Below are 23,965 nucleotides of genomic sequence, written 5' to 3' on the forward strand. Positions count from 1 at the left end.
AGGTTTGGGGAAGAAGCATTGTTAACACCTTACCATTTTCCTAATGGAAGAAGGGGTGGGCACTTTCAGCAGTAACTTCCTTGGGATGATACTTATTCCCTGGAAACATCAGCCTTTGCTTTATGGAGTGACAAAGAGGCCATTTGAGTTTAACTTTGCTCAAACTTTGAAAGGAAATGTTAACGTGGTTTAAGCAAAATACTGAAAAGTACCGAAGTAAAAGAACATGGTATTTACAAGAGGTGGATGTCAAATTTTACTTCTTTTAAAGGTGTGGGTATTAGAAAGAGAAAGAGAGAAAGATATGTAGGGTGAAATGATTTTGACAGGGTGCACATCAAATACAATATTAACTTCACTGATATAATGGAAAATTACTTTTCTAGAGTATATAGGCTTGGTGAGATCATAGAAATAGAAGATATATAATAATAATAATAATAATAATAAACCTGTCTTTGATTTTGGTTTTCTTCTTTTGTTCAGAAACAAGTTTATATTACCCAACTCTCCTGAATTTAGGCAAGTGAGAGATGTTTTTCTTTGCAGTTTTTGTGATAGTGAGATGGTTGGAAAGGCATGCTGAAATTAGAAGGGGGGGATTTCAGCAGCAAAAGGCACTGAGAAAATTGGAAAGTCCAAGCATGTTGTCCTCACTGGTTTTGCAGATGTAGGAATATAGAGATGACTTTAACAAAAGATTTATAGTCTATCTCCCAGGGAGAGCCTTGGTTTTGATCACCTCCACACAGACACTGCTACAATTCTTTTGAAGTAATATTTTTAACAGGAGTTCTTAAAATATAGGTAACATGCCCAATGGGTTTCACTTTATATTACATTCTGCTTTCCTGTGAGATTAACTTCTTTATAACAAACACTCAATTTCATCTTTAAGAAGGTTTGTGCTTTTCTTAAATATCTTCTAAGCAATCGTCATTAGAAGGATGTCCTATATCCCAACTCTCCACAACTATTTAAAAAATAGGCACCTAAAACCTATAAGATTACATATCAGATCAATAGGCTTGGTTTCCACTTTAAATTGGATCTGACCTTTAAATGAATGAATTTATTTCATAATAGAACAATTTCTTGGTGTGAGACACATGTTCTTCATTTATGGAGGCTCAACAAATAGCAAATTCCTGATGTGGCTTCTAAAACCCCCAACACTCAATCCCAGCTAGTCCACCACCTGATCGCGTTTCCCATTCCCTTCCCAGACACACTCTGCTCCAGGCACTGCAGGTGAACTCTTTTTTTGCACTAGTTCCTCCTCCTGCCTCTGAATATCCCCTTCACAGATCTTCTGCCAGCCCCACAGTCACCTCCGCAGGGGTGCCCTGAGGTTCAGCTAAGCAGGCTCATAGAAATGGAAAGAAGAGGTCTGGCTGGGTGAACAACAGGGCATCAAATCTTATGTTGTAAGAACAATGCTTCTATGCTCAACTTTATATGCTGGTAGAAATAGAAGGGAGTAAAAATATATTGACTTAAGAGTATAGGAAGATCATAGGGAATCCAACCTATGAGCTTGAAACAGAGGCTAGTGGAAAACATGAGGAAGAAAATAAAAAGACAGGAGGCACTCAGCCCAGCTGTATGGCAGTGTGAGGCTTTTGTGGCATAGACCACAGATCAGGCATTGGAGCTAGAAAAGAGACAACAGGTCAGCCCTTGCCTTCAGGATTGCTGGAGTTTCATTCAGCTAAGAGAATACCAAACATGTGCTGCACAGTTTGAATCCCTTGAGGACCACCCTCAGAAGAAGAAGGGCACTAAAATAGCCGCTCTAGATTAAATTACCACCAGTGAAGAAGAGCATATCAGTGATGTGAAAATGAGAAGGAACCTTGGGTGAATCTGTTACCTTCGGACAAAGGGAAATAATGCTAGAAAATAAGTAGTTGCATTGCATTTTAGGAAAGCAGATTTCAAAATATGCTGGAGGGAGAATTCTACAGGGGAGAAAAATACTAAGAAAGATGATAATTCTAAAAACTTTTATTCTGAATGTAAAATTGTGAATCATAAAAGGAAGAAAGGTAGAGAACTACCATTAAGGTGGACCCATTCTTTGATGAGATTTCAACAAAAGCTCTGGAAAACAGAATGGGCTGGTAAGACATGAAGATCCACCTCTCTCAATTGTACCTGTTTTGTTCAATAAGGTGGTTTTGAATTCGATGGTTGGGGCAGAAGATAAAAAAAGGAAGAAGCAGACCCTAGCTTTGGACAACTATAAAATACCAAGGTGACAAGATGAAGAACACTCAGTCAGAGCCAGATTTGCTTTGGTATTCTCTGTGACTTTTCAATCTTGACAAGTTGTTAGAAAAACTTTGAAGGTTAAATTAGAAAAGACGTAGTGAGTAGGGATTGTCAACATCAAATGACTTAAATAGTTGGCTGAGAGAAATTATATTCTATGACAATTAAAGGGCTGGCTATCATACTCAACAGTCTTCGAGAAAAGACTAGAAAAATACCAGCAAACTGGAGAAGACAAATACTTTCATTAAAAAAAAAAGTAAGGAAAATAAGTCGCAGAAGTTATAAGTAATCAAATTTGATGTAAGCTCCAAGATAGTGGTTCTAAAACTTTTGGGTTTAAGAACTTTTACAAATTATTGTGGACGTGAAAAGCTTTGTTTATGTTACAATTATCAATATTTACTGTGTTTTATACACATCTTATACCTTCTGAAAAATTCCACCATACACTCAGAGGAAAATGGGTGTGAAAAATACAAATGATTTCTTAGTATTATGTAATAATACTAAGTATTATAATAATAATAGTTAGTATTATAAATAGTTTTATCTTACAGACTCTCTGAAAGAGTCTGAGGGATCCCCAGGGTTCCAGATCACATAAATAACCACTGGAAAAAACTTACCATGGGCCCCAGGAGAAATTAACACAGATCTTTACAAATACTATCTCTAATAGAAAATATTTGATGATGTCCTTTAGTAAAGAAATAGATACATTATAAAAAAACTATAAATTTTAAATAAACTTTTTTCTACTTATCAATAAGAATTCATCTCAAAATAACATTAGGTAGAAAAACCAGTTAGAGAATAATATATACAGTATGATTTCATTAAATACAATTTAGATGTATCAAATAATACCATTTAATATTCTTTCTATAAATATAATTTAAAATTAAAAACAAATCTGAAGGAAATATCTTAAAGTTACTGTTTATTCATGTTAGATAGAAGTTACGAAGACTTTTAAATATTATCCTCTGTATTTCTTTTTTAGCATTTTTCCAAATTATTTCTACACTGTAACAAAGGGAAAGTGTGATCATCATGTTCTCACTTCAATTTACCTACAACAATGGTCCTTAGAAACTGTTCCCCATCTATGAGCCACATCAGCAGCATCTGAGCACTTTTTAGAAATGCAAGTCCTTGGGCCTAACGCAGACCTACTGCATCAGAATCTCTAGGGTGCAGCAAAAATATGTGGATTACAACAAGCCCCCCCCACCCCGCCATGAAATTATGATGAAGGACGAAGTTTGGTACACATCAGGCAAAAACAAACTAATATGAGCATTTAGCCTGTCCTTTATATAACACATTTAATTCAGCAGGAATTTTGGTAATATTGATGATCATTTTCTTGTGGTAAATGTAAAAAGGAGTTTCTCAAAGATATTTGCCATTTTTTTAAAATTAGGCTGGGGATTGAACACAGAGCTTCACACACTCCAAGTATGTTCTCTATCATTGAACTACAACCCCAGTCCCTTGCCAAATATTTAAAAAGGATCCTCCTCCTTTGGGTATTCAGGTTATATCAGTTAGCCTTCATGTCTTTGGCTTGGGCACAGAAACTTCAACTTTTGACAGAGGTCCCAGCTAACCTGTTCTGGTTAAATTTTTGCCATTTGGGAAATCTTGGTCAGTGCAAATTCATGGATTATACTTAATGGGGGTACATTTTTTTTGTAACTACTTAAGTCAAAGTTCTCATATTCTGGTCACAAGACCAGCAGCACCACTACTGCTGGAAAATTGTTAGAAATGCAAATTCTTGAACCTCATTTCTGAATCACTCTCTGTTTTATCAAGTCCTCTGGGTGATTCTGGGAAATCCCAGGCAACCACAGAGGAGACTGTTGATTGCAGTGGTGGATTTCCATTCAGAGCTAGTCTGGCTGGAGCTCCATGATGAATACAGGACCAGCACTTTGCTACAACATATGGGATGATGCCACTTTTTATTGACTATTTTTATGTCATAATATCTTTCCCATTTTCCTTTCTCCTCTTTAGAAAGACAATTTGACCAAACTAGGACTATTGGTTCTACTTAACTTAAAAAATTTAGTCAAAGTGGTTTAGGCCTGCAAAATTTTTATGCTTAGTATTCAGTCCTTTTTGTCAGTTCTGTCATAACCTCTTATTTCAACTACTGTTCTGACTTCTAAGATATATTTTTACATGGTTTATATGCCATTCTTAAATAATTTGGAAGATTTTTCCACAGACAGCATTTCTAAAGAGTGGCATCAACCAAATTGCATGGCATACTTTGGCACCTTAGCCCTTTTTAATTTTACCTGTTTTTAGGGGCTGGAAGAGACAATGGGATTCTCTTTTACCAGTAATGTTGTCCACCATCAGCCAGTAAGGCTAACTGTACTGATTTTCAGAGAGGAATAGGTTCACTCTGAGACACAGAATTTTTTGGATGCTTGCCCATTAAATACATTTGACTAGATTCACTCTTTCTGGGGGATCTTATTTTGTCATTCCTTCTCTGTTTTTATTTTACTAACTGGTGTTCTTTGTGGGAAAATTATGCCTGAGGTTCCATTTGCAGAAATCCAGGGCTGTTTCTATAGTCAAGGTGTATTTTCCAGTTATCACCAGTTAACATTGAAATGACTGTAGCAAACATTCCCATTTCACACACTGAAAGTTCACACATTTGCATCAGGGCTAAAAAGGCCATTAAAATAAATAAGAGAATCACAGTATCACAGAACCCTGGAGTGCTATAATAGAGAAATCTTGCTCCAAATTCCAGTGAGACTGTAAATTCTATCCAAATTCCAGTGGGAGAATGCTAAATTCTATCAGAGAGCAAAGGATAATGAGCAAAGCCATGAAAAAAGTTATCTACAGTGTTTTCCTATGCCCATTGAGCATGGTGGATTACCATTGAGATGGAAGCCTGCTTCTCTACTGCCAGACAAGACCAGTTAACACCAAGGGCAAGTAGAAAATTATGATGAAATAGGTGATATTTCAGGGCAAGTAGAAAATCATGATGAAATAGTTGAAACTTGGTGCTTGCTCAGTAATAAACATACTTTGTAACAAGACAGCACATTCCTGGATCTTCAGCTAGGATGCTTCTCTATGACCCTACCTCTTTTCTAGAATGTTCCTTATCCAGTGATATTGATAATAGTATTCAAGGGTAAGGAAATAAGACTTAGTTTCACTTTGAATTTCCCTTTCATCATGATGATCAAGAGGAGAGGACTTCTCTAGACACACTCTCCATTCCATTTTCTGGGTTATATAAAAACTTTGGATATTAAGAAATGCAAATCAAAACTTCTCTAAGATTTCATCTCACTCCAATCAGAATGGCAGTTATCAAGAATACCAACAACAATAAGTGTTGGCGAGGATCTGGGAAAAAAGGCACACTCATACAATGCTGGTGGGACTGCAAATTGGTGCAGCCAATATAGAAAGCAGTATGGTCCTTGGAAATCTGGGAATAGCCCATTTGACCCAGCTATCCCACTCCTCGGTTCATACCCAAAGGACTTAAAAACAGCATACTACAGGGACACAGCCCCATCAATGTTTATGCCAGCACAATTCATAATAGCTAAATTTTGGAACCAAGCCAGATGCCCTTCAGTAGATAATGGGTAGGGAAACTTTGGTATATATACACAATGGAATATTACTCAGCATTAAAAGAGAATAAAATCATGGCATTTGCAGGTAAATTGATGGAGTTGGATAATAAAATGCTAAATGAAGTAAGCCAATCCCCCAAAACCAAAGGCCGAATGTTTTCTTTGATATAAGGATGCTGACTCATAATGGCAATGGAAAGGGAGCATGGGAGGAATGGAGGGACTTTAGATAGGGCAAGGGGAGGGAGGAGAAGGGAGGGGCAAAAAGAGTAGGAATGATGGTGGAATGAGATAAACATCATTACCCTAAGTATATGTATGAAGGCATAAATGGTGTGAAAATACTTTGTGTAATCAGTGACTTGAAAAATTGTACTCTATATGTGTAATATGAAATGAATTGCATTCTGCCCTCATGTATAACAAATTAGAATAAATAAATAATTTAATTAAAAAAACTAAAACTTTATAATACCAACCTTTCAGATATGATCTATCCTGTTATTTGGTTGTTAGAGAAGTTTTAGCCTTCTTTTAGGGAGAAAAAAATCATGTTCAATTACAGAATATTTTCTAGTGTTAATTAGTAGAGTTGGTTAATTTTTCAGTTTCTTTTAAGTATCAACCCATACCTGTTGGAAATTTATTTTCTTTTTGTGTGCTTAAGATTATAATAGCTGCTCCAAAAACTTTAAAAATCCTATCAGAAAATTAAACTCATAGAATGCAGATTATAAGATTCTGTACTGATCTTGTAAACAAGACTCAAATACCCATAGCAGAATAGAATGACCAAGACCAGGCATGATAATGGAACCACAATTCTAATTTGGATAGCTCAGGTGATAGAAACATTTTCTATAATTTATCAAAAGTGTTCCTTCTTCTGTCCTTTAAAAATACTTTGTGACTTGTTGAGGAAAATCTGAATTGTGTTTTTTTCTGATTAGAAAACATGAATGATATATTGGATAATATGCTGATAGACTTCAATGATGTTTAACTCCCAGACAGCTTCTGATCAACCACCTAATAGTCTACGGAATTCTTAGCATTCAAAAGCACAGAAGGAAGCACCAATCCCTGAATTTTCTTTGTAGCAATTTGACTTACCTGAAATGTATGGATCTGCATTCTGTTTTAATGCAATTATTGTTCCTTGTCCCAAATCTACTAGTTATTTAAGGTAAATTATATCCTATCCTATGACTCAATATTTTTAGCTATTGTTTGAAATAGCTTTCTAGAGGGGGTGGATAATGTTCTTCACCATAGACTTAAAACTACCATTTAAAGAGGAAATGAAAATTTCCTTTTTTCTTTAGTGATTGAATTTTATATTCTGATTTTTAATATAATGCACATCTGAAAGCTAAGTTTCCTTTCTTTGTGCTCCAATATATCATAAATGGTGACTATTTCAACCCCTGAAGAATAATTGTGGCTAATTTGTGGGTGTTTAAAAAATGCATGGCTTAGGTATTTTATAACATTCCTATGAGGACAGTTCAGTGTATCAAATAAGAGCGTGCTTAAGCCAACCTAGAGACAGATCCTTGCCATACCTTCATGGGAGCCAGTTGTATGGGCGTAATACAGGAAGGGTCCACCATGGGCTTCGGCCTGTTGGCCGTGTCTGCTAACAGGCTATGCCACTGCTGGGGAAGGCCAGTGAATTTCTGCTCTTGTGGATCAAACCCCGTATGAACCCTGTGTTCAAAGTTGGATGGGCCAGATATTTCAATCTTTTTCTTTTTCTTCCCAAACATGATGCAACAACCTGGGAAATGCAAACAGAAAATAGGCAGCTGTTTATAGTTTGCCAGCAAAAGACCTGAAAGAGTTACTTTTACTTCATCCACAATTATATTTTTTCAGTCATACCTCTAGATACCAGCTGCAAAAGATAAAAGTTAGGGATTGTTAGGGTGTACAGATTAATTTCATTCAATTTTTTTGTTCTCTCCTCAGATTCTCCATATATAGTTCCCTGCACCACTGACTTTGGATTTGGCCTGTAACCTACTTTGAACAACAGACTACTGATCAAAGAGGCAATAAGCCACTTTTGGGTGCTGGTGGTGTTTCTCACTTTCCCCCATGTGTTCCAGCCACTTAGATGATGCTCTGAAAGGCAGATGATGTTTCCTCAGCCTCAGCCTTAGAAGAAGAGATGTATGAAGTGGACACAAACCAAATTCAGAGTGAAGACCAGGCAAGCCTAAATGATCCACTGTTCAGCCACAGCTGACTCACAGGTGAGAAATGCATGTCTGTAAGTAAGCCACTAAAATTTTAGACTTGCATGTTCTCAAGGTATTATCAAAGCAAAAGCTGACCAGTAGGGCTGGGGATGTGGCTCAAGCGGTAGCGCGCTCGCCTGGCATGCGTGCGGCCTGGGTTCGATCCTCAGCACCACATACCAACAAAGATGTTGTGTCCGCCGATAACTAAAAAATAAATATTAAAATTCTCTCTCTCTCCCTCTCTCTCTCTCTCTCTCTCTCTCTCTCTCTCTCTCTCTCTCACACTGTCTCTTTAAAAAAAAAAAGCTGACCAGTATGCCAGGAGAAGCATCTCAAAATTTTGGTATGCACCTAAAATCCAAAAATAGAATATATATGTCTGAAAAATAGGCTAATAATAACATTTACCGTATAGTTATTATTACAGAACTGAACAGGTAAGCATTTGTGAAACACTTAGAAAACACCTGGCACAAAGTAAGTGCCACAAGAACTAACTATATACCTCTGGGAAAATACACAAGAAACTTGACTGTCATTGTAGAGAAGAGAATTCAGGGTATAAGCCAGGGAGGAAGATTCACTTTTCATTGCACATTGTATTTAGAATTTTGTACAAGGTATTTTATTGAAAACAATAGAGTTTATCTACGTAAAATATATCCAGTGACTAGAATATCTCTAGAAAATAAGTAAAAGTGGTATGTTAGGCTTTGTGGTATTGAGAAAATGTAAGAGAACCTGGGTTTGAAGGGTGGGTTGGTCACCTATCAGCTGTGATTTTGTGTAGTGGCTTTTCCCTGTCGGAAGCTACTATCTGTGAGTAGGATAATCATGATCCTGTTGGGAATCCTTCCACACAGTGTTGTGGACTTTATAAAAGATGATGTTTTGGCTTAAGAGTTGCTTTGCTGCTGAAGCCTTACCTCAGCTCTTAAATTGGAATACGTGGGTTATACATTCTCACTGTTCATATACATATTCTTCATGGCATTCATCCAACTGTGAATAATGAAATGTAACAATGTGTTCAGCATCTGTTTTCTCTCCTAGTATGCAGGGTCCTAGAAAGGAAGCTGTCTACTTGTTCATTACTGTTTGCTAATGTCTGCCCTATTGAAGGGCTCCAGAAATATTGGATGACAGACCCAAATCACCCAGTATGTTTATGTAGTATCCATGTATCCAAACATACAGTATCCCTGTATGTTTATGCATGTATCCAAACATAAAAATATTGGATGACAGACCCAAATCACCCAGTATGTTTTTGCAGTATCAGAGATCCATGCACATTAACATCTCCCTTCATTTCCTCTTTCTCAATATTCTACCTTCCTTTGTTCTCCATTATGGTGTCGATTTCTTTTTATCATTTGCTGTTGTTTTTCAGGCAGTGTTTTCCTTCTGCCTTCCAGTTTTATCTATCCTCTACCTGGATAAATATTTTCTTACCAATGATTACAGTCCATTCATAGCCTTGAATTCCCCGACTGTGTTGAAACCCATCCCATTCATCCTGGTTGCTACTTCAGACTAACTTGGGAAACTAATGAAGATGATATGAGCTGAAAATACTCTGATGTATTTTCTCTCTTGAAAAACTTAAGTTTAAAAAAGATTAAATACTATATACCAAGAAAACTTATAAACATAGCTTAGATGATCTTAACATCTAGGAACAAATAGGCCAAAGTATAAAGAACTACAAAAACCCAGGGGAGGAAAAGATCCACAATTGAAAAAAAGATCCACAATGTCTATGCTCTTGAATAGTCCTCTCTCACACTGACTCTGGGAAATACAATTTGCTGTAGCCAATGGGACAAAAGGAAATGTGAATGGGTAGGCACATTAAGGTTTGCCCTCTTGCTGCTCTTGAAATTTGTAGCCCACATGAGGATAAGACTAGGCTTTCCTGCTAAAAGAAAGATGCCATGGTTCCTAGCTATTTGTCATCCCAGCCAATCCCCAGAAGCCCAGTTGTCCAGTTGACCTGCAACTATTCACATGAGCAAGCCCTGTCAAAACCAGCAGCAAAACTACCAAACTGAGCTGGACCCACAGGTACCAATTTCCAGAATCAGGACATAAATAAATGCTTGTTGCTTTAAACCATTATGCTTTGGAATACACTGTTGTTTAGAAAAAAGCTAATGCAAACACCTGACTATCATCTCATACTTTGCAGCTCCAGATGCTCATCATTTTTCTTTTTCAATTTTAGCTGCTATGAAATTTCAAGTAATAATGTCCAATCTGGGCAACTATATTAGCTATCACATAATTGCCTTAACTCAAAGGAGTCTTGATTCTGATACTACTCTCTGGTTGGTTGAAGGCCTGCAATGTTTTCAGTGACAGAAAATTGTACCTAATTAGTGACTCTATGTGTCATCTCTTGGTTTTATTTAGTGAACATAAAATATACCCTCAAATATAATTTGGCTATTTGTTGCTAAGTCTTCTTGACATTTTGGTTACAATAATTTTGAAAAGAAAAATAGGAATTATTTCAGAAAAAAATCATTTGAAAAAAAGTTCTATATGTGTTCCTATCTGGACAAGCACTGAAAATACTATACCAAAGATTTTTAGAACCAGAACAGAAATGTCTTGCTATTCCCTTCCTGGTTGTGAATTTCCCAGTGGTTGCTGTGCCATTCAAGCAAGACTATAAGAAGGCAACTATCAAAGAACTAACATTTCTCTGCTTTTAAATGAGAATTGTAGAGAAGAATTTTACAGAAAAGGAAATGGATGCTCAGAGTCCAGATGAGAGAATGGCAGAACTGGATCCTAAAAACCTCAAAGCACATGCTTTTAATTATGGGGCAGTGTATCACTGCACTGTACTTACCTTCTCTGCCAGAGACACCATCCTGCCTTTTCTATGGAATCTTGTGGGAGAGAATGACGGGTGTTAATAAAGCTAACTATAAGATTTTGGGTCTTTTGTGAAAGACCCCTTTTAGGACATTACAAATTGTGTTGCTGAGCTGGTAAGACTAGAGATTATGCTAAGTGAAATAAGCTAATTCTAAAAAAACCAAAGGCTGAATGTTCTCTTTGATATGTGTGTGCTAACTCACAATGGTGTGGGGGGGACAGAATAAGTACTTTGGATTAGACAAAAGGGAATGAAGGGAAGGGAGGGGGAATGGGAATAGGAAAGATAGTAGAATGAATCGGACATTATTATCCTATGTGCATATATGAATATACAATCAATGTAATTCCACACTATGTACAACCAGAAGAATGGGTAGTTATACTCCATGTATGTATAATATATCCAAATACATTCTACAGTCATGTATAACTAAAAAGAACAAATAAATAAAAGTATTTAAAATTAAAAAAAAAACATTACAGGGAAGCTGGACGACAACTCACAGAGAATAAAAGAAGATCCTTGTGATTTAACATCCATGCTTATAATCCAGAAAATCATAACACCATTAGCTTATTTCCTCCTTAAACCAATGATCCAAAATACAGAGAAATACTCCAGACTTCTCTCTGACTCCGTATTTTTGCAGTTTCATCTCCAAACTCAAATCGTGGTCTTTCCTACTTGCTCTACCTGTTCTTTTACATATATATTAAGAGATATCACAACCTATCAAGTTGCTGAATCCAATTTTAGGAGTCTACTTTGATTTTTCCACCTCAGTCATCCTGCACATCCAATAATCACCAATTCCTATTCTTTCTGCCCAATGTTTACTATATCTGCACATCTCATGGCGGCCTCACTGAATTAGCTTCTTTCTGCTGCTGTAATAAATTACCATAAATTTAGCAGATTACACTAATTTATCTCATAGTTCTGGAGGTCAAGTATCTGAAATGAGTCTCAGTGGGTGGCAGTCAAGGTGTTTGCAGGTTGTGTCCCTTTCTGGAGGATCTAGGCGTGAATCCACATCTTTGCCTTTTTCAACTTCCAGTGGTCACTTGTGGCCCTTGGCTCTTAGAACCTGACTGTGAATTCAAAGCCAGCAACATTGCACCTATCTGCCTCTTTTTCCATCTCATGCGTTTTCCTGTGTCTCTTCCCTTCTGCTTTTAAGGATACTTGTGATTGTATAGGGCTTAACTGGATTATCTCCCAATTTTATTGACAACTTTTTAGCAATGGCAGTTTCATCTGCAACCTCAGTTCCCCTTTGCAATTCATATGACACATCTACAGGTACCAAGATTAGGACATGGACATATGTGGGGACATGATTTTGCCTACTGCACACACCACTGTCACTAGACTATCTGTGCCACCATCATTTCTCCCCCAACTACTACAAACTCATCTGAGTTACTAAACTTGTCCCCTTCCAAAGGGTTCTCCACCAATCTTCCTAAAATGTAAATCTGTATCATACTGTTTTTCCTAACCCTTTTCTATGATTTCCCATTGACCTAATGACAAAACTGAAATCCTTATCTGAGCTCCCAAGGCTTTCTGAGGTCCAGTTGTTGATACATTTCTAAATGTATTGCCTAAATCCCTTCTCCTCATTATTATCATAACTTACTAACCTTCTTTACCTTAAAGCCACACTCCTATTACCTCTACCTTCTACCTCCCTCTTTCCCAGGCTCGCCACCTCATCTCAGCTCTGCCCCTATGTCTCCAATCTGGTTTCAGAGTAAGTGTCACTTCAGGAAGGCTACCTGTGAATCTCAGCAGACTTTTCTTCTTCTGTTGCACTACAGCCCTTGTATAACTATTGTGCTACAGAAAAAGAGATTACTTCAAATCCTACAGAAGTAATGTATGAGGTAATGCCAGTTGTGGACAGTTAAACAACACAGAAGCATACAATACAGAACAGTTAAACAATACAGAAAAAAATTAACATCAACTGCTATGCTGTTCCCATCACAAAATCCCAAGACTGGAGTTTTTTTATGTTTATTTTTCCTGCCTTCACACACCTTGAATTTTCAAACATGAATATGATCACCTTATGGACACTGTGTGGGATTTGCTTTTTGTGTCATTTAACTATTTTGCCTGTTACGTTTAAACAAACAAACAACAACAACAAACCAAGAAAGCAAATATTAGTTAGATTATCATATCAGTCAGTACACATGGTATCATCTTGCTTTTGAAAAATAATCTCTATAAAACATTTCATAAGATGGAATGTACTATAATTCATCTACTGATTCCTTAATTGAATAACATTTAAATTTATTTCTTTTTAACTCTTAAAAACAACACTCCAGCAAGACTCCCAGGGCACACGTCATTCTGTAGAAATATAGGCAATAGCCTGGATTGTCAGATATGGAAATACTAGGTAAAAAGGACATCTTAAGAAAGTCCCAGGGATTATACAGCTTTCAGGACAATTTTGTTCTCATATTTCTGGAGGCTATACGTCTATATTGAGGTATAAGCTGGGTAGGTTTTATCAAAGACTTCTTGCCTTGTTTTGTAGATGCCATGTTCTCCCTGTGTCTTCACAGTGACTACCCTTGGTATGGGACAATGTTCCAGTTCCTTTTCTAGTAAGGACACCATCCATATTAGGGGCCACAATAATAACTTCATTTTAACCGAAATATCCTTTTTAGTCTCCATGTCCCCAAAAAACCTCAATTCTGAGTTCTTAATGTTTAGGATTTTAACATAGGAATTTGGGAAGAGATTTTACACACACACACACACACACACACACACACACACACACACACATTAATTCTGGCAAGGCGATGTTCAGAAAACCTAGGTCATTTATCTTCCAATATTGTTGAAAAGCAAACTTGGTCTTCCCTGGCAATTCATTAGCCCCTTAAATTGATGTCCACCTTATCTGTGTCTGGCAAAGGGCAGGTGATCAATAAATATGTGTGGAATAAATATTTTTTGGGACAAAATATTTCTTTGGTAAAGCCAATTCCTGGCTTAACCAGATTGACTTTATAAATAAATTATTTTTGATTCACAAGTCATACTCATCTACATATTAATGGGGTTGAAGGTGATGTTGTATTGCATATATACACTGTGAAATGTAAAACTTAGGCTAATTAGAATGTCTATCACATTGTTTATCAATTTTACAATGAGACATTTGAATTTCACTCAGTTAATTCAAAATTTAGAGTATATACCATTATTGACTACAGTCATCCTATTATCATCCTATCTCCAACCCTATTCCTCTGGTCTCTCTGAAACTTTATATTTTTTGATGCTTTAACATGGTGAGATAAGCAGCATGGAACAGTCATGGGTCTGAATCCCTGAAACAAGCTCTATTTCTCAGAAACCCAATTGAATATATGGTTCATCTGGTGCAGATTGAGAGAGAGGCAACCTGAGCCTTAAACCTTTTAATTTTATTCATGTATTTATTTTATGGTCTGAGGATTGAAGCCACTGGTGCTCTACTACAGAGCTATACCCCTAACCCTTTTTATCTATGTTTTTCAATTTTGAGGCAGGATCTTGCTACATTGCCCAGGCTGACCTTCAACTTGCAATCCTGCTGCCTCAGCCTTTTGAGTGGCTGGGATTACAAGCATGTGCCAACAGCTGGCCCTTCACATATTGTCATTACTCCTTCAAAAGTTTTTATTAAGTACTTACTATGTACAAAGCTCTGTAGGCAAAACAGTGATGGGTGTGAGTCCTTATGGAGTAAAGGGGACAGAGACAAGCACAGTGAATCCTGGAGTCAGGTTTCAGTGTTCAAGTCCTAGCTGTGCCACTCACAGGGGCAAATGATCTAATGTCTTCATGGCTTGGTGTTACATCCATAAAGGGAAGATAATAAGTAGCATCTATGTCAAAGGCTTATTGTAATATTGGATGAACTCATGCTTTGTAAGTACACAAAGCACTGCCTGGCAAAGAATAAGCATTCAGTAATGTCAGATATTGTTATTAGAAAAGGAAAAATAAAATATTAAAGAGATAAATCTCCTTATATTATCTTTGCAACCTCCTGTGAATCTACAATTCAAAAAAAAATGTATCGGCATGTGCATATATACTTTTTCCTTAAATTATACCCGCCAGGGTTACTTATATGATGTTGAAACAAGGAATCTGGCATTGGTACAATGTGTGCATATAGGTCTGTGACGTGCATCACATGTATATATTTGTGTAACCACCAGCACAATCAAGAAGCAGAACTGCTCCATCACTGTGAAGATTGTCCTCATGCTATCTCTTTATAGTCAGATCTGCTCCTTTTACTACACCATCCCCAACCCTCATAACCAATAACCTTTTTTCTTTCTCTACTAAATTTTAATTTTGAGATTGTTATATGTGTACATTTTAAGGCCTTTTGAGATTGGTTGTTTTCTTCCAATTAGCATAATCCCCTTAAGATCCACTCAGTGATTGCATGTATCAATAGTTTATTCCTTTTTATTAATAAATAATATTTCATGTTTTTATATTCATTTATTTTTTATTTATTTTATTCAAATATTTCATTATTTTATTGCTAAATAATATTTCTTTGGTTAAAAAAATATTACTTTGGTTGTTTCTAGTTCTTGGCAGTTACAAATAAAACTGACGGGAACAATGCTGTAGAGGTTTTTTGTGGTTGTATTTACTACTGATTTTTAAATATTGGTTGAAATTATATAATTAAGGTTAAAGTAAAATATGTAATGAAAATTAATTTCAAGGCTGGGTGCAGTGGTTCACCCCTGTAATCCCAGCAGCTGGGAAGGCTGAGGCAGGAAGATCACACATTCAAAGCTAGCCTCAACAACTTAGGGAAGTCCTAAACAACTTGGGGATACCCTGTATCAAAAACTAAAAAGGGCTTGGATGTGGCTCCTTGGTTAAGAGCCCATGGATTCAATCCTGCTATGAAAGAGGGAAAAAAGATAAAATTAATTTCATCTCTTTCCCATTTATTTATGTTTTATGAGTAGCATTTATTCTTCATTTCTTCCCATTAGTTATACATGACAGTATAGTTTTACATATTTATACAGATATGGAGTCCATCTTATTCCTATTAGGATACCAGTTTTTGTTGTATATGATATGGATATTCACTGCAATGTATTTATATATGTACATAGAGAAGTTACAAACCACTGGAGTATTTAGAGTTCAACATGTACTTTCCATTGATGTGGGATAACACTGTGATAGACTCATTTTGAGGAGAGTAACTGTGTGCCTACTTGTGGTATGCATATCATGGAAAGATGATGTATATTCAGCTATTATGGACACGATGGAACAGGTGTGACAATATGTGAGACAGAGAAACCCGAGGAAACAGAAATCAGACTTAAGGTCAAAGGACTTGCCTTGTGCAAGAAACTGAAGCATCTTCATTGGTTCAGTGTCTCAGTTATGGTCCTTGAGCTGTCCAGCAACAGAGGTGGTGCCTCTTCTGGGAGCGCTATGTGTGAAAGTGTCAGTTAAGACTGCCCAGTTGCTATGAGGACATCCTGTTCCAAAGGAGGTTCTATAACAGCCATGGAATGAGCTGGTGTTCAAATGCCAACTGCCCAGTGGTAGGGAATTATGGGAACAGGTTGAGAATTATAATTGCACTGCTCATTTCTGACCTTGGAGGTGTTTGCTTTGAAGAAACTTTCTCACAATAAATCATTTTGATGATTCAACCTATATAATAAATGTGCTGAGCTTGTTATGGGTCACTATTTTCCTACCAGGGTTTAGTGATCCACCAAGCCCCAGCTTTTTCTCTGTTTGTGAGTGTGTTTGTCTTTGCTTCATGCCCTTATATCTCCTCATCTAGTACTTCAATTAACTGCTGTACAGGTCATGACATGATAGTGTTTCACTGGAGAATGGAGTACTCCACAATCTTTAAACATTGACTAGATAGCTAGATTCCCCAGTTTTATTTTGTATTCAACTCCACTGAAACTATTGTCTAAATATTTCCATTTACCATCTCAAAGTCATCATTAGGAAAACTTAAATAGAAAATATTTTCACAGTAAGTCTTTAAGTGGAGTAGACTTTCCCAAACAGATATTGGCTGATATTTTCATCTTGGCAATAACACTGCTCTTTGCTTAAAACTCACTGGAAATTTTGAATAGATTAGTGTATAAGTTAGTCTACATTACATGACTAGTCACCCTAACACTCAGTGACTTCAAATGCCAACCATTTACTTGGCCATGATACTATGGGCTGACAATTTGTGTTGGGCTCAGGTGGGTGGTCCTTCTGGTCTTGCCTGTGCTCCCTCGTGTGTTCCAAAGTCAGCTGTGGGTTGGCTAGATTGACTAGTCTAGGATGGTCACATGGATTCTCATCTCTCAGCAGGGTAGCATGGGATTATTGTCATGGTTGTATTAGGGTTCTGAGAGAGAAAAGAAGAATTTCCTTTTAAAACCTAGGCTTGGAAAAGCCACCCAGGATTGGTTTTGCTAGATTCTATAACCAAAACAATTCCTAAGTTCATTTCAGAGTCAAAAGGTAAAGGGGGGATCTGTGAAGTCACATGGCACATATTGTGGCTAACTGTTTCAGTGGGTTTCAGAGGTCTGTCTCTATTGCTCTGGGTGCCAGTGGAGGCAAAACATAGTGGCAGAAGAACATAGTGAAGGAAAGCTGCTCAGTTCCTGGTATCCAGAAAACAGATAGAAGGAGTAAGCAGCCAGAGACTAGATATAGTCCCCCAAGTTATGACTCCATTGTCCTACTTTTTCCTGTCACACCAACCTGCCTACAGTTATTAACCAGTAGGTCCATTCAACTTACAAAACCATCAAATGGATTAATCCACTGACAAGGTAACAATGCTAATCATTGGCTAAAAATCTCCATCTCTGAAACCTACTGTATTAGGGATCATGTTTTCAAACCATGAGTTTTTAGGGGAACATTCTAGATACAATGACTGTATATTAGGGGCTCCCAAAACCACTCCTAGTATATTGTTGATTTGCTAAGAGGACTCAGATTTAGCACACAGTCATATGCATAGCTGTTATTTATCACTGTGAAAGGATAAAAAATACAAAATAATCAATGGAAGAGGTGTATGGAGCCACGCCTGGAGAAAACCAGGCACACGCTTTTAGGGGTCCTCTCCCAGTTAATGCACATAGGATGTGATTGACCTCCGTAACACTGGATTGTGCCAATGCATGTGAAATGCTGTCTACCAGGGAAGCAACAGAGACTCAATGCCTGAGGATTTAACTCACTTCTAATCACATAGATATCTTCTGCTTATTCTACACCAAAGTTTCACACTGTAGATAGAAACCAGAGGTTCTGCAGAACCCATAATGTCTGTATAAACAGTTCAAGCACAGTAAGCCATTCTCAGCAGGCATAGTGGGAACTTCATCAAATCCAACTCCCAAATTCTAACCAAGGGTGCTGCAGTAAACCTTTTCTGTTTAGGTGTTAACATCTAATTTTATAGAAAGGGAAATGGATGCTCAGAGTCCAGAGGAGTGACTGGCAGAATTGAAGTCTCAGAACCTCAAAGCACATGCCTTTAGTCATAGGGCAATGTATCACTGCACTGTACTTATCTTCTCTGCCAGACACACCATCCTTTCCTTCCTATGCAATATTGTGGGAATTAATGATGGGTGCTAATAAAGTTAACTCTGCGAATCTAGGTCTCTCATGAAAGACTCTTTTTAAGACATTACAAATTGTGTCACTGAGCTGGTAAGGCAAAGGGACCTCTTTATGCTGCAGGGAGGCTGGACAACCCCTCACAGAGAATAAAAGTAGATCCTGTGATTTAACATCCATGGAGCCAATTATGGCATATATCATCATGCTTCTGAAATCCAGCAGACTGATGTTCAGCAAAATTGGGTAGACATATTTCACTGTAGAAAACTTGCCATAGGTTTAAAATTAGGCTTTTCATTATGAAACACACATGTGAATATTTGCTTGCTAACCTGTTTATACATTAACTAAGTGTGTTCCAGGAAACATCAGTTCTTTGAAAGGTAAATTTGAGGAGCATGTGGTAGGAAACTGATTCTTCAGTCCACAACTAAGACTGCTAAGCAAAGGGTTCCTTTTTGGGACTTTTCATGCTATTTGTAATTTTAACACATAGATAAGAAGATAGTAGACAAACAGTAGAATCCTTGTTTCTGAAAGATGCTTTCAAAATTAGGAGCAACCATGGCTCTGATGGACTGTTTTGGTCATATTTCTCTATCATCAAAAGAGTGTTCTATAAAAGTCTTGGAAAGAGACAGAGGAAATCCATATCCTAAGACATCAACACCCTGCTTCTATACTGACAAATTCATGGTTATCTCAGTCCTCAATCAGTCTTAAAGGACAGCCCAGCAACTTGGCCCTATTTTTTAGCAGTTTGTCTTACCTTAAGCACATGGCCAAATTATATGTATATTGTCATATCAATTTTAGATACCTCTATCCTTTTATTTTAAGCTTTGGTAGATCAGAATCTAGTTTATTACCAAAATAATTACCATGACTATTTTTCAATTTTTTTTTAAAAAAGTTTTTGCTTCTTTTTGTTCATATCAACAAAACATCCTTATGTTTTGTGATTTTTCTATTGCCATACTACCACCCCCTTCCCTCACCCCAGGTTCTGTGCTCTGTGAGTTGGTGAAGGATTTCTGTGGCTCTATCAATTACACTTTCCCTACTTTTAGTTTCTCCTTGAATTTGGCAAGTAGGAGGTACTGGGAAGATGGAAAAAGAGGCTAGGTATTTATTCCTCTGGTTTTCTCAATGTTTGGCCCAAATTTCAATACCTACAGCTTCTATAGGGGTAACCTCTTCTCCTGTTCTTACTGGGCTGCAGGTCCCTGAAAGATTAGTTATGGTAGGTTTTCATGCTGTTTCTAGTATATGAGTGCTTCTTCATGCCTTATGGATTCTCAGGACCTTGTTCTCGGGTTCTGGGGAAACCCACCCAGAAGTATGCATTGTTTTCTGCTAGGGCAATGAATGGAATGGTGGCATGTTTATGGGGCTTATGTTCTCCACAGGATTCATCTGAATGCCATACAGACCAGACCTGTCCTCCTAAACCCACTACTTATCTGTTAGCCACTTGGAGGCCTCCCCCACTTCTTGTGTTTACTCTGTCAGGACCCTGTTTTAAAGTATATTCATTTCTTTTTGTTGCCATGCTTTTCCCCTTGGACATAAAGCTTGATTTTTTAAAAAAATCAAGATGGGAATTCTGTGAAATAATTTTATTTATGAAATTATCCCAAAGAGTAAAGATAAAATGATTTTACTAAATAATTTCATTGATTCTTAGGCAGACCAATTTCACATTTAATATGACACTGTGAATGAAATCGTGAGCCCAGACTGTGTTAATCTGACACCAAGTTTTATTACACCTACCAATTCTGCAATTTTATGCAAATTGTTATGCCTCTGTTTTGCCTTGGTATACTCATTTTAAATAGCATTCATAACCTTCCTCAGTGGGTTGCTGTGAAAAATCAATGAAAACAGATGAGAAAAGAGGCTTCAGTCTATCCTTGGATCAAGGCAAGGGCTCAACTTTCACTACACTTTGTACTGGGAACTGGAATTGGTTTATTGGTTAATGGAATAGGAAGCACTCAGAAAGAATTTGTAGGAACCCTACCCTAAGCCAGGTCCAGTTAGTGGCTGAAGTCTAATCAACACATCAGGCAGCTGGTCAGAAGGAGAGCAGCATTTGCTCAACCCTATTTCAAATGAAGCAGGCTTTGGCAATTTAACCTTTATCAACTCAATCATTTGTGGCACTACTGTTGGTCCCTACCACAGCAGTATTTTCAGACAAATGGCATGGATGGTGGTGATGGTTGCAAAACAACATGCATACAAGTAACTGTATACTTGAAAGTGATTAAAATGGTAAATGTTATGAATACTTAATAGTAATAATAATAGATGATGTTGTGGATATGCCCCAGGAGCTTTGCCTGTCTAGGAGGAAGTGGTTAGCCCAGAGGGGCTGTGTCGAAGATTGAGTGGGTCAGAGACAAGATAGGCAGAGCTGGTATATTTATGAGACAATTTTTGGGGTTATATTCCCCCTCAACATCTCAAACAGTGTTGATGTAATAAAGTTGATCTCAAATGTTTTGCTGATAACTAATTAGGATATGCTTTCAAGCCCTACAGCTGAAGTGAGGCGTTAACAGAATGATTAAGGTTCTTAGCCATAGAGACAGCAGGGTATACAAAGAAGACCATAGGATTAAAGAATGTTGCCTGTAACGTACACCTTAGCAGCCAGTCTTCTCCCATTGACTGTCTCATAAAGAGATTTTTTTTCCCTTTTTTTAACCTCAAATTCATCTTGAAGAACTTGGCAAATGTACTAATGGATATTTAAGTACTTCAGAAATACCTACCTGTGTCTAGATAATGTAGGTTTAATAACTGACCTCTCATAGGTAGAAGAAAAACAACTGTTTCAGAAATTGTATTGCAGAGGAGATGGGACTAACAAGACATCCTCCTGTAGAGATGCCACTGTATAGATATGCATTCATCATAACCTCAGAATTAGGAACAAAAACTGCACCAGGCTTTCAGCTATGCTGCTTTTAGGGAAAATATAATATGAATTACACATTTGTGATTCAGTGGAAAATATAAAAAATTAGAAATTAGTTTACAATATAATAAAAAAATAAAGTTATTTTCTAGGAAAATGTCTTATTGGGTGTGAAAGATCCTCTAAATGACATGGTTCCCCCTTTTGGGGACTACATACATGCGACTGTGGGTCGGCTGGATATTTCCCACTTCAGAAAAACTGCATATTGACTCAGTAAAAAATTACTCTCATACTTGCACTCCACTGTCATTACATAGACATCCATGATCCATGTGCTCTGTGCTCTGCAGCTACTTTCTGACTCAAGTCCTAATGCAGCCTCTACCTAACCTCTCAACAGTTGTTTTCTCTGTCTTCTTTTATGGAGATGACTTGTTTCCAATCTCCTTTCTTTGGATGTAAATTTAGCCTTTCCCCAGCTTGTTTCTTATTTGTCCTTCTCTATTTTGTAAATTTCTCAGACCCTTTTCTCTGATGAAAATATTTGGTTCTTACTTATCTGCTGGTTCCTTCTCATCCAAGCTGATTCTGTGCTGACTCTGTGATGTGCCCCCAGGTAGATTTAGCACATCCCTGCACTATACTCCACACACTCTAGACTCTCCACGTTGCAAGACCTTTCTCATCTAACACAACTTTGTACACTGACTGCACCTCATTCTTCTCATTTTTCTGCCATTCAACACCCAAGACTGACAAAAGGCATGCTTTGAAGATGACGTATTTAAATTCCGGTAATTTTTACATTGAAAGAGAAAAAAGATGACATTGAAAAAAGGAAATCATGAAATTTTTATAGTAGTATAGATACAGTAGACACTCAAAATACCTTTGAAGAAATGCGTTATGTTACAATCAAAAGCTTGTATAGTGCCACATTTTATAAGAATAGTATGTAATCTAGAAAATCATAATAGTATTAGCTTATTTCTTCCTAACACCAAAGATCCAAAATATGGAGAAATAGTTCAGACTTTCCTCCTAAGCTCTGGATTTTTGCAGTTTGATCCCAAAACTCAAATCATATTCTTCCCACTTCCTCTACATGTTCCTTTTACCCATATCCCAAACCTCATAACACAACTTATCAAGTTGCTAAATCCAGTTCTGGGGGTCCACTTTGATTTTTCCACCTCACTCATCCTGCACATCCAATAATCACCAATTCCTATTCATTCTGCCAATGTCTACTACATCTGCACATCTCATGGCAGCCCACTGCATTAGCTTCTTTCTGCTGCTATAACAAATTACCATAAACTTAGCAGATTAGACTAATTTATCTCATAGTTATGGAGGTCAAGTGTCTGAAATGAGTCTCACTGGGTGGCAATATAGGTGTTTGCAGGTTGTGTCCCTTTCTAGAGGACTTAGGGGTAAATCCACATCTTTGCTTTTTTCAACTTCCAGTGGTCGCTTGTGGTCCTTGGCTCTTAGAATCTGACTGAATTCAAAGCCAGCAACATTGTACCTGTCTGCCTGTTTTTCCATCTCATGTGTTTTCCTGTGTCTCTTCTGCTTTTAAGGATGCTTGTGATTATATAGGGCTTAACTGGATTACCTCCCAATTTTATTGACAACTTATTAGCAATGGCAGCTTCATCTGCAACCTCTGTTCCCTTTGCAATTCATGTAACACATCCACAGCTACCAGGATTAGGAGATGGACATACGTGGAAACATCATTCTGCCTACTGCACACACCACTGTCACTAGACTATCTGTGCCATCATCATTCCTCCTCCCCCAACTACTACAAACTCATCTAGCTTTCTAAACATTTCCCCTTCCAAAGGGTTCTCCACCAATCTTCCTAAAATGTAAATCTGTGTCATACTGTTTCTCCTAACCCTTTTCTATGATTTCCCGTTGACTTAAAAACAAAAACTGAAATTCTTATCTGAGCTCCCAAGGCTCTCTGAGGTCTACTCCTTGGTACATTTCCCAACTGCCTAAGTGCCTTCTCCTCATTATTATCATAACTTACTAACCTTCTTTACCTTAAAGCAACCCTTATAGTTCCTCTCATTTCTGCCTCCCTCTGTCCCAGTCCCTCACCCCATCTCAGCTCTCAATCTAAGTCTTCATTCTGGTCTCAGATTAATTGTCACTTCTTCTGGAAGGCAACCTGTGAATCTCAGCAGACCCTTCTTCTTAAGTTCCACTCTAGCTCCTTACAGAAATATGGTGCTACAAAAAAAAAAAGAGATTACTTCAAAAGAATTTGAAGACATAATGC

General features: G+C 37.4%; 1 protein-coding gene across 1 annotated transcript in view; it reads right to left on the reverse strand.

Moving 5' to 3' along the window:
* Window positions 1-7,681, reverse strand: part of PAK5 (p21 (RAC1) activated kinase 5) — a gene marked incomplete at both ends in the record, with an annotated part of 101,025 nt that extends 93,344 nt beyond the window's left edge. The window contains one exon of the mRNA XM_081291965.1: window positions 7,478-7,681. Within this exon, the coding sequence (XP_081148091.1) occupies window positions 7,478-7,681 (204 nt within the window). The remainder of the gene's footprint in view (window positions 1-7,477) is intronic.
* Window positions 7,682-23,965: the final 16,284 nt, after the last annotated feature.

The sequence above is a fragment of the Spermophilus citellus genome (assembly GCF_964194105.1).
Source record: "Spermophilus citellus genome assembly, chromosome: 4".
NCBI lineage: Eukaryota > Metazoa > Chordata > Mammalia > Rodentia > Sciuridae > Spermophilus > Spermophilus citellus.